The following is a 15,424-nucleotide window of genomic DNA, read 5'->3' as shown; positions in this document are numbered from 1 at the left end:
CTATGTCGTTATTTTAATCGCGCCGTGCTCCCCGTCTGTGTAATTCATAAACGCGCATTTACTGCACAGTACACTCAGATTGCGTGATATTGTCCTGTTTTGTTGTTGCCGGTATGCCGGAGCCCTCTTCTGAAAAGGGAGACGGGAGCACCAGCTCATTTGCATTTAAAGGGACAAACACAAAAACTGTGCGTTTTGGCTCATACCCTATAAGTGCCAATTTCAACAAGCTATAAAAAATTATCTGTGGGGTATTTTGAGCTAAAACTTCACATACACACTCTGGTGACATCAGAGACTTATTTTACATCTTGTAAAAAGGGGCATAAGAGGTCACCTTTAAGACAAATGCACAAGAAGACAGGATGATGCAGAGACTCTCAATGGGGAATAGGTTCAACACTGCAGCTGGAATTGCTTGCAGGTTCAGTGCTGAACAGGGTAAGGATCTGTCTCTGCATGTTTAAGAGTAGTCGGACTGAAAGTGCACTCAGCAGTGACTAAGCCTCTCATCAGCAGAAAGAATCAAAAGGCTAAGCTCACCTTTGCTGAGGAACATGTTGTGTGGAGAGAGGAGAACTGGTCCAAAGTTTACTTTACTGATGAGAGCAAGTTAAATTTATTTGGGTCTGATGGGAAACATTTTGTTCAATGTCAAACTGAGGAATGACTGAAGCCCAAATGTTTTAAGAATTCAGTGAAAGGTGAAGGAGGAAGTGTCATTTTTTGGGGAATGTTTTCTGCAGCAGGAGTTGGGCCTCTTATACAGCTACATGGCAGGGTGAAAATATCTGGAAAATCCTTGGTTACGAAGGCTAAGAAACCCACGAGTGGACCAAGATCACACCAGCGCAGTGTGAGAGACAAATGATGTCCTGCAGCTGCAGATGTGCTGAAGTCATTCAAAGCAAGAGCCTCTACACTTCCTACTAATTTCTTACAGCTGTAGCCCTCAAAATTTGTAGTTGTAATCTTCTTTCATGCTACAGTGGTTACTGTTCTCTAATTTTGATCACTGTCTTTTCCACAAAATAAAAGTTTTTGTTGAAATGCCTTGGTTATTTTGTCAAACATGTTAGTAGAACAGTGGTGTACCTACAGTTAACATTCCTTCAAATTTTGAGTGATAAAGATTAACTATATATTTTTTTTAAATCAAGTATTTATAGATTATTCTCCAATTTTGATCTCCACTGTAGATTCTGTAGAACTGCATGGCTTACAATTTCCAAAATGAGCAACTAAGTATAATGAATTATTATTACAGTATAAGCAATATAAATCAAGCAATAACCACAGTGTTCAAAGTGTGTGTGTGTGAGAGAGAGAGATTTGCAATTGGTGAACACAGAGCGAGATACAGTACAAGCGAGATGTAATAATCAATAAATATGTGTCCAATAGATTGATCAGAGATGCATCTGAAGGAGGGAGAAAGATTTGCATCAAATACAGCAAATGGAAAATTACTATAAGTCAACCTGAAAGAGTAAAACTACAGTCATATGTTACATGTGATATGGTATGACTGAGACATATGGTACAGTAACAACATACACTGCATTGGCAGCAAACTATTCTACAAAACACCTCATGGCCATGTCATATTTTCATCACAGCTTTTGATGACACACTGTATAGTATTACAAAGTGTATAGTTTTAATGTCAATTACGCAAGTTAGGTAATGCAAGTGTATTTTCTAATAGGGCAACTGTAGCCTGTATAACTGTGACATCTTTAATTCAGCAACATTTTAAACATGCATCTTGCATTGTTTGCTGTTGAATTAATTGACTTTTAAAGGTACTAAATTGAAAGAAGACCATACTGTTGTGTTTCGGTGATTAATCCAAATGGTCTCATTACAAAGTCTTGTGTTTTGAACCAGTGCTTATGTGGAATGAAAATTTAACTAATGAAAGCATGAGATCTCTTTATAAAGAGAGAAAATAAGTGTTACAAATGTGATCAGTTTGGAGTTTAAAATGTCAGCAAATGCTAAATCTAATGTATAATTTTCATGATGTATGTGAATATTAAAATCACCAACAATCTGGTCTAAAAGTTCTATCATAATAGCTCTTTGAACAGCAACTACAAAATCTGAGAGTCTGTATACAGTAGCAAGAACAAAAGACAGCAAGAAATATTTAATTATTTATGAGACTGCGTGCCCTTACCATATGAGAAGACGGTTCGCTTAATTCTTAATTCCCTATCACAGACACTTCAGACTGTGAGACTGCATACAATAAGTGAGAGATGCATTTATGGATTGCAAGTGAGTGTTTGTTTTTGCTTTCTAAGAGTTTCTGCTTGGCATAAATTCTCATCCATATAACTTTGAAGTCTCCAACACAAACGCGATTCACTCATTTGTGAGTGTAAGAGTCTTTACAGCTCCTTAATACAACCAATCAAATGGCTTATATAAACGCCTCAAAATAATTCTTGAAAGATATTAAAGATATCGTTCATATTTCTGTTCATATATGTTTCCGATGCTGAGTGCAAATGCAAGCGGTTATGCATTTATCTATGCATTAAATTATAGTGGTCACGGGGTATATGTGGTAAAGCCTATAGGTATTTGTGTAATGTATGGTGAGCTTACAAAACCATACAAAAGCATTTTTTCAAAACTGTCATGAGAACGAACCAATGCTAAAACAGAGGGTTTCATGACCCTCTTTGACCATACACCAAGTCGCTTGCGCCATCAGCCCATTTCAAGGTGTTCTCTGTTTAATGAATGTAGTGTACATAGATCCAACCATGTGGCCCCTGTTGACACATCAAGCACAAGTTGATGCACTGATGATTTCTACTCCTCTACTCTTAGATAACTTCAGTTTTAACATTTTAAAAAAGTTTTTTTCCATGAGTATTTTGCTGTGTTTAGTAATTCTGAATGGAGCTGTGATGTAGCTATATGCAATCAAGTCAAGATGGCTGGTAGAGTGGTCCTTTGGCATCTCCATTTGGTCTAGTTTGGTATCACACCTTGACTTATGCTAATTTGTGTAAAAAGCTCATAGATACAGTGTGAATTATAAAAATTAAATATAGTTTTACAATTAAAAACTGTTCTGAAATGTTTTTAATGTTTGCTATATCATTTGGTTATATATTTTTAAGACTATTTCAAGCTTGCAAGCTGTAAATCTGCACTAAAATCCTGATTTATAATCGAGGCATCGTCTGACAAAATACACATAAGATAAAGAAAAAAGTCTGTGTTGTGATTTCGACTATATTTATGTAAAATTATCATTCAGGTTAGAAGCAACAGAATATCTATTTTAACAGAATTTTAACTGAAAGTGCTGCTGCTCTCAGCCTCTCACTGAACAGAGCAGACACAGAGAGGTGTGTGGGCCCCAGGAAAGCAAAACCTTTTGCACTCGCGGCAGTACCAGTGAGCCTTGGAAACTAGATAAGGTTTCTCCAAGAAGTCGCTAGGTGCTTTTTTGGGGGAAAAAAGTCACTGAATGGGACTGTAAAGTCACTTAATTTAGCGACAAAGTCGCTAAAATGGCAACAATGATTGTTTTGTTTTTTCTACCACGAATGACATAACCAAGTAGGTCTCCCTAGGTTCTCAAAATACTTCAATCATTGTGTGTGTGTGTGTGAACTTAAAATAAATTGTTCCTACCGATACAACCAACAACTTTAAATTAATAGTTTTATATTTCTCCATCGTTTTGTCAATTAATGTTATTCTTTGTTCAGTTTCTGCATATAATCCATTCATAATTTGAATATAAGTTATTTTTCATGCTGCCAAGTACAAACTGAAGGGTTTTGGGAGTGACAGCCACATTAAAATGTGTGACTGAATCTAAAATCATAATGTTTGACACTGTGATAATCATAGCAACAAACTGGACAAAAAAATCAAATATATCAGAATAGATCTCTGCAAGTAGGGCTGGGTATCGAGTTCGATACTTTTTAGGCACCGACCGAAATGCCTCGATACCATCGAGTATCGAAAAAAACGTCTCGTCGTTCGGTACCAAATTTCGATACCTAAGGGGTTCCGCGAGAGCGATTCGAAAGCCCACGGAGCAGTCTGCTCTCTTTAGCTCTCGTGGTACTGTAATACACCGATCGGTCTGCACAGTCAGTCCGCGTCAAGTCGAACACACCTACTAGTGCGAATGCGTCCCAGCCCCCTTAGATGTTAGGCTACATTTACACTGGTGCGTTTATGTTTTAAAATGAAAACGATCCTCGTCATACTGACGTTTGCACTGCGTTTCAAGCCGGCTTTCCACTATCTCCGACAAATGACAAGCGACAGATCGGTCATTCAGTCATCCATTTCCAATGGAGAGTAGCGCGGGAGCTGCATGGAGTTCCGATCATATGCAGATGTCCGTTCATACTAACGTTACACGACCGAAAGCACGTGTTATGTGACCATTCATGCAAACTGTAGCATCATGCTACATAAGACAACAAATAAGATTTATATCCCGCTTTTAATCAAAACTCACTTTAAACCACCATCGAGTGTTTGCAATAACTTCCGATTGCCGTCTAATGTGTGTTTTGGCCATGTAATGTAGCTGAAATTAAATGAAAATGAAATAAAATATTATTACCTCTGAGTCAGAGCAGCGATCATGGAAGACAGAACAAGCAGACAGCGCTGGAAGCTGCTAATGCTCATCAGTAAATCAGTGGAAAATAAATAGAAATCATGATTCTGTCTGAGCTATGCATTTTAAAACGAACACCTAACTAGTGTAAATGTAGCCTAACAGATGTGTAAACTAAAGACTATTTGAGCTTTATTAAAACTATTTGCACTGATTTATTGTGTTGGTTACATTTTGTTCCTTTATGCAGTGGCTCAGGAGATGAGTCTTTGAGATTGTATAAACATCAACAAGCTGCACCATCTCCAAGCGACAGACCGGTCATTCAGTCATTCATTTCCAATCTCTGCTCTGACTCTGAGTCAGAGCAGCGATCATGGAAGAGAGAACACAGGCAGACAGCGCTGGAAGCTGCTAATGCTCATCAGTAAATCAGTGGAAAATAAATAGAAATCATGATTCTGTCTGAGCTATGCGTTTTAAAAACGAACACGCACTAGTATAAATGTAGCCTAACAGATGTGTAAACTGAAGACTACTTGAGCTTTATTAAAACTATTTGCACTGATTTATTGTGTTGGTTACATTTTGTTCCTTTGTGCAGTGGCTCAGGAGATGAGTCTTTGAGTTTGTATAAACATCAAGTTGAAAAATAAAACCAAAGTTTTTTTTTTTTAGATAATGTAATTTTGTTAAAATAGATTTCATAAAATTGGTATCGAAAAAAGTATCGTTCAGGAACCAGTATCGAAGTCAAGGTATCGGTATCGATATTGAAAAATTTTGAACGATACCCAGCCCTATCTGCAAGTCTTGCAGTGCAAGTACATTAGACCTGCCACTTGTTCAGTTACCTGTAATGGTTCTTTGTAATTTTAGTACTTGCATTTTAATTTTTAAATGCAATGTTTACATAATTGAACAATATTTGAAGGCTGCATGCTAATGTTTTAATGTATAATTTACCTATAATTCTTAATAGCATTAATACTGAACTAATTTCATTTATTTGATATTTTTATTTTCAAATAGTTAAATAAAATAAATATTAAAATAAAACATCTACAATAGTTTTTGCTATAGTACCGAAATTGGTACTGAGAAGCGTGAAATTTTACTGCTATTGGTACCAACTTCTGAAATTTTGGTACCATATGTCGTTTTCAGTTTATTAGGGTGAACGTTCAGGTATTAAACAATATTTGTTTAATGCCTTTTTTTAACCAAGCACTATCAAGGCCAGTATCAATGCCACTATTAACTTGTTTCAATTTATTAAAACAAAATGAGAATTCATAACTATTGACATCATATTCGAAATACTGATTAAATTTTTTTTGTCCAACAATCACAGAACATGATTATAACAACTTTTAACAGCAACTGTCGTACTGCTATACTCACAGGTATGGGTAGACAGAGTGGTACCAGTCAGGAAATTGCTCTGAATGAGCAGAGATGATGTCAGACCAGTAAGCTGGAGACTCCGACAGGCTGCATCCAACTTCTCATCCTTCAATTAACAGCAAGAGATCAGTCTATAAGATTCAAGAGTTAAGATCCAACCTTACACAGTAAGAAAATTGACTGTTCCCTCTAATTTTTGCCTCTCAAGTTTTCATACCCTGTATTCCTGAATCCTCCTCTTAGATTCCTCAAGCTGACGCTGGAGGTCACCAACTATCTCCTTATATTTGGCATAACGTTGCTCCACCATTTCTCTCTGCTTCTGTGACTCCTGAAACCACATAAGCCAACCATGATATCTGCTTCAGAGAGAAGTCAAATCTTAACCAAAACATAATTTATGATCCAACCTCGAGATCCTTGAAGTTTTCCAGCAAACTCAGTTTCTCAGGAACTGATTCCAGATGATCTAAGGCCAGTCTGGTGCTCTAGGAAATACACAGTGTTAACCCTAGTGTTAAAAATTCTGTCTTTAATATTTTTAAAAAATCATCTTACAGTAGCTCTAATCTATTGCTGCGAGTCATCTGAATGAGTGCATCTCCCAGAAGAGGCAAGGGTCAATTCCTGACACCAGCGTGTTTGTGGTGCCAAGCAATAATGATGTAAATAGACTGAGCTGTGAGTAAAGGCTGAAGCTTTTCAAGAGCTAATTAAATGTTCGTCAGCCAGCCATAGCACATAATGGTGATTGATGTGGTAGGCGTCAGATAGCTTATTTTTCAAACTGCATAAATACTGCTGAGTCAATACAGGCGTCAATACTTTTAACAAACGGCGGCATATTTCTTAGCCAAGTAATGATTTGTAATTCAAACATTTAACAGAAATCATTACACTTTTGCAAATAGTGTACTGAGGTGTGGAACATTTCTGCAATTTAACTTTGGAGACAGAATATTCTGTACCAAAACACAGAAAGGGTCTCTGTGAATCAGGCTCACAATGTAAACTAGTTGCATTTCAGGAGCCACCAGAAGAATACTATGTTAGTTCTAGTAAGTTTAGATATTAGGTTTTTGGTCTATTTAAATTAAATGATTCGTCAGAGACACTTTCTTGAGACTCAGCATTAATCATTTTATTTCTTTTAGTCCATGGCTGTTGGTCTTAAGGTCTAGTATATTCCTAAAGTTGGCAAAATTATTTTTTAGAAGCTGCACACAATACAATTTAGACAGTAGACAGTAAAATATATATGGTTGCATGGTATAGTATACCAGTGCTGTGGTACCATCAATATCCCTAAACCTTAAAATACTGGTGGTGCCAAAATATTTTCCAGTAGTAGTACTATAGTAGCGTTACACATGGTAGTATATTCTCTTATGCAGTACTCAAACTGAACTCAGTGGCGGGGTGCGTCTGTGGCTCAGATTTATCACTGGTATGTATTACTTGGGTCCTGTGCTTCAGATGCTGTTCACAGCATAGACCACAACAAAATGAAACACAAACATACACACAAAAATTAAAACAAAATAGCCTACCATTTCAAGATCTACAATCCGGTCCTAGGAAAAAAAAAACGAAACAGAGGTGACTTTGACTGGACACAGGAAATTGTGTTTAAGAGAGTTCTAGAGGTTTCTAATCCACCAGTCAAAAGTAGCACGTGGGAGAAATCCAGAGCCAAGTGTAATTACTGACGCTGTGTCCTATTGTCTGGCAGAATGCAGCTGGTTTCTTCTGAGCCCTATCCAGGGGATTGATGCATAATAGAGTCAGGATAGCAGGTGCCTCTGTGGCACTGCAGATGTTCCAGAACCCAGTGGGTAAGGTTTGAAAGCATGCAGACAAGCAGGGGTACAATGGTGTGATTTCATGGCTACCACATGCAGGACAACTGATGTGCATGCAGGATTACATGGAGGTTATGGAAGTAAACCACCAACTACAGAGAAGATTGTGTGTGTGTGTGTGTGTGTGTGTGTGTGTGTGTGTGTGTGTGTACCTGGTATTCCCTACATTATGTCATGACCAAATGTCCACAAGGTCAAACAAACATTGCTGGTATTGCTATCCTTGTGGGGACATTTGGTCATGACATAATGTAGGGACATTTTTTTGGTCTCCATGAGGAAAACACAACAATTATGTCTACGAAATGTCCCAATAAAACATGGAAACCAGTGTGTGTGTGTGTGTGTGTATGTGTGTGTGCACGTGTGCATCGAGCAGTGAGATATTTATACAAACTCCTTCACACTAACCTGAAGATTTCTCATCTCATCTTCCTTCTTGCGGCCCATTTCAAGAAGACCTGGAAGAAAACATCAACGAGTATTGATATTGAAAAGAATGAATCATCAAATTAATCATTTACAAACACTGACACCAAACCTTACTGACTTATACAAGCACTGACTTATGCTTCTATAGAGCTCAAAAGAAGAATACTTGATACTGATCAATATTCATGCTGCATATTGATATATAACATATGACATATTATATTACATATTATATAAATGTTCTGCATGTCAATTAAAAATTTGAAACAAATAAAAATATAAGATACATTTACTTGACTTTACTTGAGAAAACAAAGATATTAAAACTTCATATTATGTTTTCAATATTATCAATATTATTTTCTTCTAAAGTACATTTTTAGTTTTTACTAGAAATATGCAACAACAACAAAAATCAATATACATAATATATAACATCTTGATAATATATAGCCATATACTGTATTTGTACATCTTTCTGGAAATTTGCCAGTGGGCTTACACATATTATTCAAGACATTCCTTGAAAAACAAGTCTTATCAAATACATTTGCTTAATATAAATATAATTATATATTAATAATACAACAGAGGACTTCATAGTCTTCATGGTATAAATGAAATATATATTAATGCTTGTTAAAGCTACAAAAGTTATTCAGTCAAGAGCAGTGAGTGATTTTCTGTTTTTCTTTTGTAGTTTGATTAACATTACTGACTTAGACAGCTGGAGGGTAATTCGGCTGCTGTCACTTTAAGACCTAATGTGCAGATTTTGTATACTGACACACATCCGATTTCTTTCTTAACTGTTTATGTTCATTTAAAACTGACTGTGTTTATGAGGGCACTCACCAAGATGGGTATTTTGACATAATAATGTGTGTATTTGTCTGTTCAAGTGCAAGAAGGCACAAAAGATAACTCAATCCGGCATCCATGCTACTCAGTGACACCGTGCTGCTCTGAGACGCAGCTCTCTTTGTGTGCACTTTGGGTGTGTGCACACAGAAAACACTAAGCAAGTACTGAATTGAGTCCTCGTTTGCATCTTCTGCAAAAACACACGCAAATGATAAACTTTTGTGACAACGCAGCACTGGCCCGATCATTTCCATCAACTGTACGGAGCTTCTTTAATATTGGCCCCAGGCCACTGGGCAGTCCCTATTGTCAGGTCAGTTTCATATTTATTGTCTTTTAATAATTCAAGAATTTTCAAGTACCTCTTCATAAACACAGCTGTTTCCAAGGGTTTCCAGTACTTACATTTCAAAAACTCAAATTCAACTACTTTAAGTGCTCTAAGCACCTTGTACAAACCCTGGGGGGGTGTTTTTCATCATTTTGACAGACAATGAATATTGAAATTCATTGTTTAATTTTCATTCCAGTAAACATGATAATAGGAATCATGGGTAAATTTCACTATTTGAAATGGGTAAAAATTACACTTTAAAATGCCTATGTATCTGGGAAAGTGGCGCCAGTGAGGATTTGGGGCAAACAAGCAAGGGATTCTAGTGAATTAATTATGGGATCTATTGTTTATTAAATTGGGAGATCCAAATCCAAAGACATTTCTTCTAAACCAAAACACAAATGCCTGGATATTTATCTCCTCACCAGAGCATTTACGAGTAACAGCATCAGAGCACAGAATACAAGTAAGAAATGTATTTTTACTAAAGCTACTCAAGTTATTCCGTCAAAAGCAGGGAGTGATTTTCTGTTTTTCTTTCGTTTGAGTCATATTAGCAGCAAAGACAGCAGAACATTTTTTAAATGAGAGAATTTGGGGTGAACTGTCCTTTCAAACAAGTGAACTGTTGGGAAGATTTAAGTTCTGGGGCCCGTTCTTCGTACGTCGCTTATTACATCCGAGATGAAATGTCACATCCAAGATGATATCATCGCGCTAATCAGGATCTGGCTAATTCGGTTCTTCGAACGCACCTGTTGTTGATGATTAGTATGGCTGGATTGAGTTATCTGAGATAATTGCATGTTCATGGCTTGGTTTAAAAGGGGCTATGTATCTATACTCGAAACCACGATTCATGGGTTGGTTTAAAAGGGGCTATGTATCGATGCTCGAAACCACGATCAGCAATGCAGCGATTGGCTGGCGGCAAGACGTAATGACATCATATAATTAAAAAAGACACCTGACGAAAAACGTGACAAATTTTTGGACTTTTATAAGAAAACAGCCAAGCGAACAAAACTACATAAATGTTATAATAGATAAATGAAATGTGCACAGTTTTTATTTTATTTAAATTTTTTACATGATTCCCAATTTATATTCACGATTTCTAATATTTGTACAGGCTTTACATTTTTATTTCAGTGTAGTAATTAGCAATTCATTTAATTTTATATTTGAACAGATTTGTTACGTGACAGCATTAATTAAAGTTTCTTAAGGGTCAAGATCATGTTATCTGCATCTCCTGCGCTCCATCAAGCCACTCCCATAATAGCTGTCATCACTCAAATTAATGCACGACTCTACATTATCTGTATAGCATGTGTGTAAGACTCGAATACAATTATGAAGTAATAATTTTATGACAAATAAATCTTTCAGTGAGTAAAACTGGCTGTGTCTATAGTATTAAAGACTACACAAAATTATTATATTATTTTTAAATGAATTTTTAAATGATTATTATTTTAAATTATTGTACCTGGATTAGTAGGGTACTCTTGTAATAAAGTAGCGGTGGTAGCGGACAGATTTTAAGTATCGATTCTGCATAAAAAGATGCAATCTAATCCTGTTTACATTAAATAAGCCTGCTCCTGAGCAGGTTTAAGCTTACGGACCTGTTGCTATGACAGCAACTCCGGGATGAGCTTCGAAGAACCAAACAATCCAAGATCATGCCAAATCATCAACAATCAAATCCAGCTAACTGAGTTAGCGATGTATGAAGAACGGGCCCCTGATTTAAAGGCTTCTGCCTTTATTACTACTACACTTGAAAACAGTAAAGGTTTTTAATGGTATTTAAGCAGTTTTATTTTCTTTCTTTTTTTTCAGAAACAAATCAAACAAAGGGAGAGATCTGGCTAGTGTTGTCAAAGACATCTATTGGAGCAGCAGCAAATATTAGCATAAGGTCAGTGACTGCAATCTTTTCTGATCCTGGTTCTATTACCAGTGTGGAGCAAGACCAGTATAAGCAAGAATTCTGTAAGATATTGAAGATAGAAGAGCTTGATGTTTTAACTGCAGCTCAAGAGGGAGCAATTCAGAGTTCTCAGCTGCTCTAGGGATAAAGGCCCAAGTATAATTCTTTTTCTGAATTTTCTGTCTCAACATTTACCTTGCACCTGCGCTGTCGTACGCGGGCCAGATGCACAGACACAAAAATTGGGCTGCACACAGACAGTGTGCGTGGATGCCCAAGGACACTTCAGATGACAAAATTACATCACACGGACAGTGTGTGGACTGTTGTGGAACAGTATACTTTGGGCTTAAAGCCACTAGAAAAAGGAGTCTACTAACAATGTCCAGCAGTGAATATATAAGCATCACAGGAAAATTATTTCTTTCTTTTTTTTCTGAACCATCATTAACAAATGTCATTTTTGTGTCATGTTTTTAAACATTTTTGGAAGAAAGAAGATTCTTTGAAATTGGGTTGTTTCATCATATCTTGTCTGGTTAGGATGTAACTTGTGTGTAAAACTCACTTTATAAAAGTTACCATGATAACCATAATTTCTGCTAAGCTTTGACAATTTACTTTTACTTTTTACTTTTTTTACTTTTAGTCATTTAGCAGATGCTTTTATCCAAAGCGACTTACAAATAAGAAAAAGTAATTAAAACTAAAAGCTAAAACTCTATAAATACTATATATATACACACATTTAAGAAAATAAAAGAAATTAAATAAAAATGACAAATGCATACAACATTTCAAAACTAAAACATTTAAATGAAAACAAAAAAATAAAGCTAAAAACAATTCAAACATACACAAATAAGAAAAAGTAATTAAAACGAAAAGCTAAAAGCTTTTAAGAAAATAAAAGAAATTAAATAAAAATGACAAATGCATAAAACAATTTGACATTGTTACTTCAATAAACTATGGTGACATTGTACTAGTTACCATTGTCATGAAAAAAATGGAAATAAATTGTAAAAATTAAAGGAGAAATCAAATCGTTTTATATTAATATTTTCAGTAATAATTTTATTATTAAAATAATTTTCCAGTAGTAACAACAACTATAATTTAAACTATAATTACAATTATGCATTTTTATAAGGTGAAAAGTGTTTTGTGAATTTGTTTGATAAATCATAAAAAAAATAACTGATTGGTTTGTTGAACATTTTAACAAGGTCATGTTTTGTACCTGTGATTAGCAAATTCTAGTAAGCTATAATAGAGGTCAGCCAGTATATATACAAATTTAATACAGTATATGCAGTAGAAAAATTGGATATGACTTCACATTAATACCTGTGCTGAAGTGTCAGGCCCACTATAAATCTGATCTAGTAATCACTTTTCTCTGAGGCGAGTAAGCAGGGCTCAACAATAAGGACTGCCCGATGGCCCGGGGCCAGCGTGAAAGACGTTCGGGACAGTAGACGGATTTGTCACTTGCCCGATCGGGCCACTGCAGCGTCGTCACTTCATTTGTTCTTATTTACTGGCTGTCACTTGTCTTTAATGTTTAAACTTTATATTTATGTTTATTTTTGGCTAGTGATTTTTGCTGTGGTATCAAAATTGAAATAGAGAATTACAAAATTTAATTGGTATCTAAAATATTGGTGTCATATAAGCTTATTTATTAGAATACAAGATAGCAGATCAAAAACAATGATAACAGCAACTATTTTATTTCTTGTGGCAGGGCCAGTGAAAATGTTGGCAGGGCAAGTAAAAATTTGAACCACTGGCCCAGTAGAAAAAATCCTTAGCGTTGATCCCTGGTTAGTACCTCTCTTCTCTGATTGGATGTCTTTGAGGAGCCGATCCTGCAGGGTAATGCGGTCCAGGAGGCTCTGCAGTTCTGAGTCTTTGCTTTGCATCAGTGCTTTCATCTGCTCCTTGTGCTGCTGCAGTGTCCTCCTCAACCTCCTCTCTCTGGACTCCCGCTCACGCACCTCCTCACACAGCCACTGGAGCTTTGACTGAACACACACAGACATAGGGACAATGAGTATAAATCTGTATCACAATAATACATACAACTGTATTACAAGAGCCACTTTTCCACCATAGGGCCAAACTGTTCCTGTTGCATTCCATTCTGATTCAGCCCAGCCAGTACGGATTGATAACAGTCTCCTGCAGGGTTGATAACAGAGCTTGTAATACAAATGAATCAGCTGTTGCCTTGGTAACGCAAGTGTTTACATATGGTATGAGATGAAAATAGTAGGGGTGCTCTGATTGATCGGCTACCGATCACTATCGGCCGATAATCACGTTGGGATGTTTGATCGGCGGTCTCTAAAAAGGCCTATCTCCAAAAACCGATCTCAAGCTGATGAAGCTGCCGTGAGTTTTGGCATGACATGCAGAGGCACCGTCTCAGTCTCTGTCGGCACGGGTGAAATAATTATAATGCTGAAGGTGAGGTACTCACCTTCATATTTCTACATTAAATAACTTATAAAGTAATTTGAAAACCTCGTTTGAGACGTAACTTCACAAACAGCGTGAGTGAGTCACCACTCGCGCGCTCTTTCTCTCTCAAAATACGCAAATGGCTTCAAATCACCACACATCGCGTCTGTCTATAAGCGAGCTGCACACTGCACAGTTGACACAGGAATTGTCACTTGCACAATCGAGGCAGTGTCACATCATCACTAAAGTTTATAAATTGCATTACTTTTTAATTCTTGCCAGTATTTAACCATTCAGCTCTCCTGGAGACCGTGCGCTCATGCACACTCGCAAGCGCACACACATAATGCCAAGTTCACATTATTCCGTTTGCAGTGCATACGTGGTGCGTATTTTTTCCGCGCTCATGTTAACGGATTAAAGCGCCCGGCAGTGCGTTCAGGAGTGGTGCATCTGCACTGCAGCAGTGCAGAGATCGTTTCCGCACAGAGTCTATCCCCTCTCACAAGAGTCACCTAAGAAGGGAATTTCCCCCATTTTCAAAAATGAAATTCAGGCCCTGAATAAATGTCTAAAAATCCTGATTGTATCACTATAAATAGTTATAAATTATAAATAGACGGCTTTAAAAAGATCGGTATCGGTGATCGGTATCGGCAGATACTGCTGTCTGTGATCGGCGATCGGCCTCAAAAATCCTGATCGGAGCACCCCTAGAAAATAGTGATCGCATTATGGAGGATGATCAGATATTTTACTTCACTCAAATAGTGCACATGGAGAGCAACAGACATAAACTAGTAACAAGACAACAAACAAGTGAGGAATCCTGAGTGGCGACGTCACTACACATATTTTACCAGCACAGTAGAATTCCGGGCCGAGAGCAGTTTGTAATTGTGCCGTACTGAACAAAGCTTAAGTGGAAATATAACTGTAACCATTCTTAGAACCATTCGGCCCGATGGTGGAAAAGTGGCTCACGTCAAGCAAAACCTTCTGAAATAGGAGTGTTTAATATAATAACAGATATAATAACTGCTAGTCAAAAAGCAACTGACAAATGCCAGTTTAAGAGTTTAAGCTTATTAGGATCACCTGCTTAAATTTAATTCAGCTGTGAAATATGAAAGCACAACAAGGTTATTATTACTGTTAACAAAAGCTACTATAAAGATAAAAACTAGCTGGGAAATAATAATTTTGTTAACTAAAAAAAAATAATAATAAATAATAATAGTAAACAGGGATCAACAACATTAAAGAGAACTTTACTTTAGCTTCCATATTTTTTAATCAATGTAATTAATCTGACTTTTGACTATCAGTGTATGCTACCCAATTTGACAGCAACAAGGTGTCTGATCAACATGTACAAGTCAACCCCAGTTTTTGCTCTGCATTTTCCTAGTATAAAGTGTCATAATGGGCAGATGGAACAATTCAATGTGCTCTGCTATAAAAGGATGAAAACTATACTATTGCCGAAACAAAATAAA

The 15,424-nt window shown here is 36.6% G+C and overlaps 1 protein-coding gene across 1 annotated transcript in view; it reads right to left on the bottom strand.

Moving 5' to 3' along the window:
* Window positions 1–15,424, bottom strand: part of LOC107728339 (centrosomal protein of 128 kDa-like) — a 42,796-nt gene that overhangs the window by 4,199 nt on the left and 23,173 nt on the right. The window contains exons 15-20 of the mRNA XM_016538480.1: window positions 13,291–13,483; window positions 8,293–8,342; window positions 7,570–7,593; window positions 6,430–6,507; window positions 6,237–6,350; window positions 6,017–6,125 (exon numbers count right to left, since the gene is read on the bottom strand). Coding sequence (XP_016393966.1) covers window positions 6,017–6,125; window positions 6,237–6,350; window positions 6,430–6,507; window positions 7,570–7,593; window positions 8,293–8,342; window positions 13,291–13,483 — 568 coding nt within the window. The remainder of the gene's footprint in view (window positions 1–6,016; window positions 6,126–6,236; window positions 6,351–6,429; window positions 6,508–7,569; window positions 7,594–8,292; window positions 8,343–13,290; window positions 13,484–15,424) is intronic.

The sequence above is a fragment of the Sinocyclocheilus rhinocerous genome, unplaced genomic scaffold, assembly GCF_001515625.1.
Source record: "Sinocyclocheilus rhinocerous isolate Xijiao unplaced genomic scaffold, SAMN03320098_v1.1 scaffold277, whole genome shotgun sequence".
Taxonomy (NCBI): Eukaryota; Metazoa; Chordata; class Actinopteri; order Cypriniformes; family Cyprinidae; genus Sinocyclocheilus; species Sinocyclocheilus rhinocerous.
The sequence above is the reverse complement of the archived record's forward strand: the minus strand, read 5'-3'. Positions and strand labels throughout refer to the sequence as shown.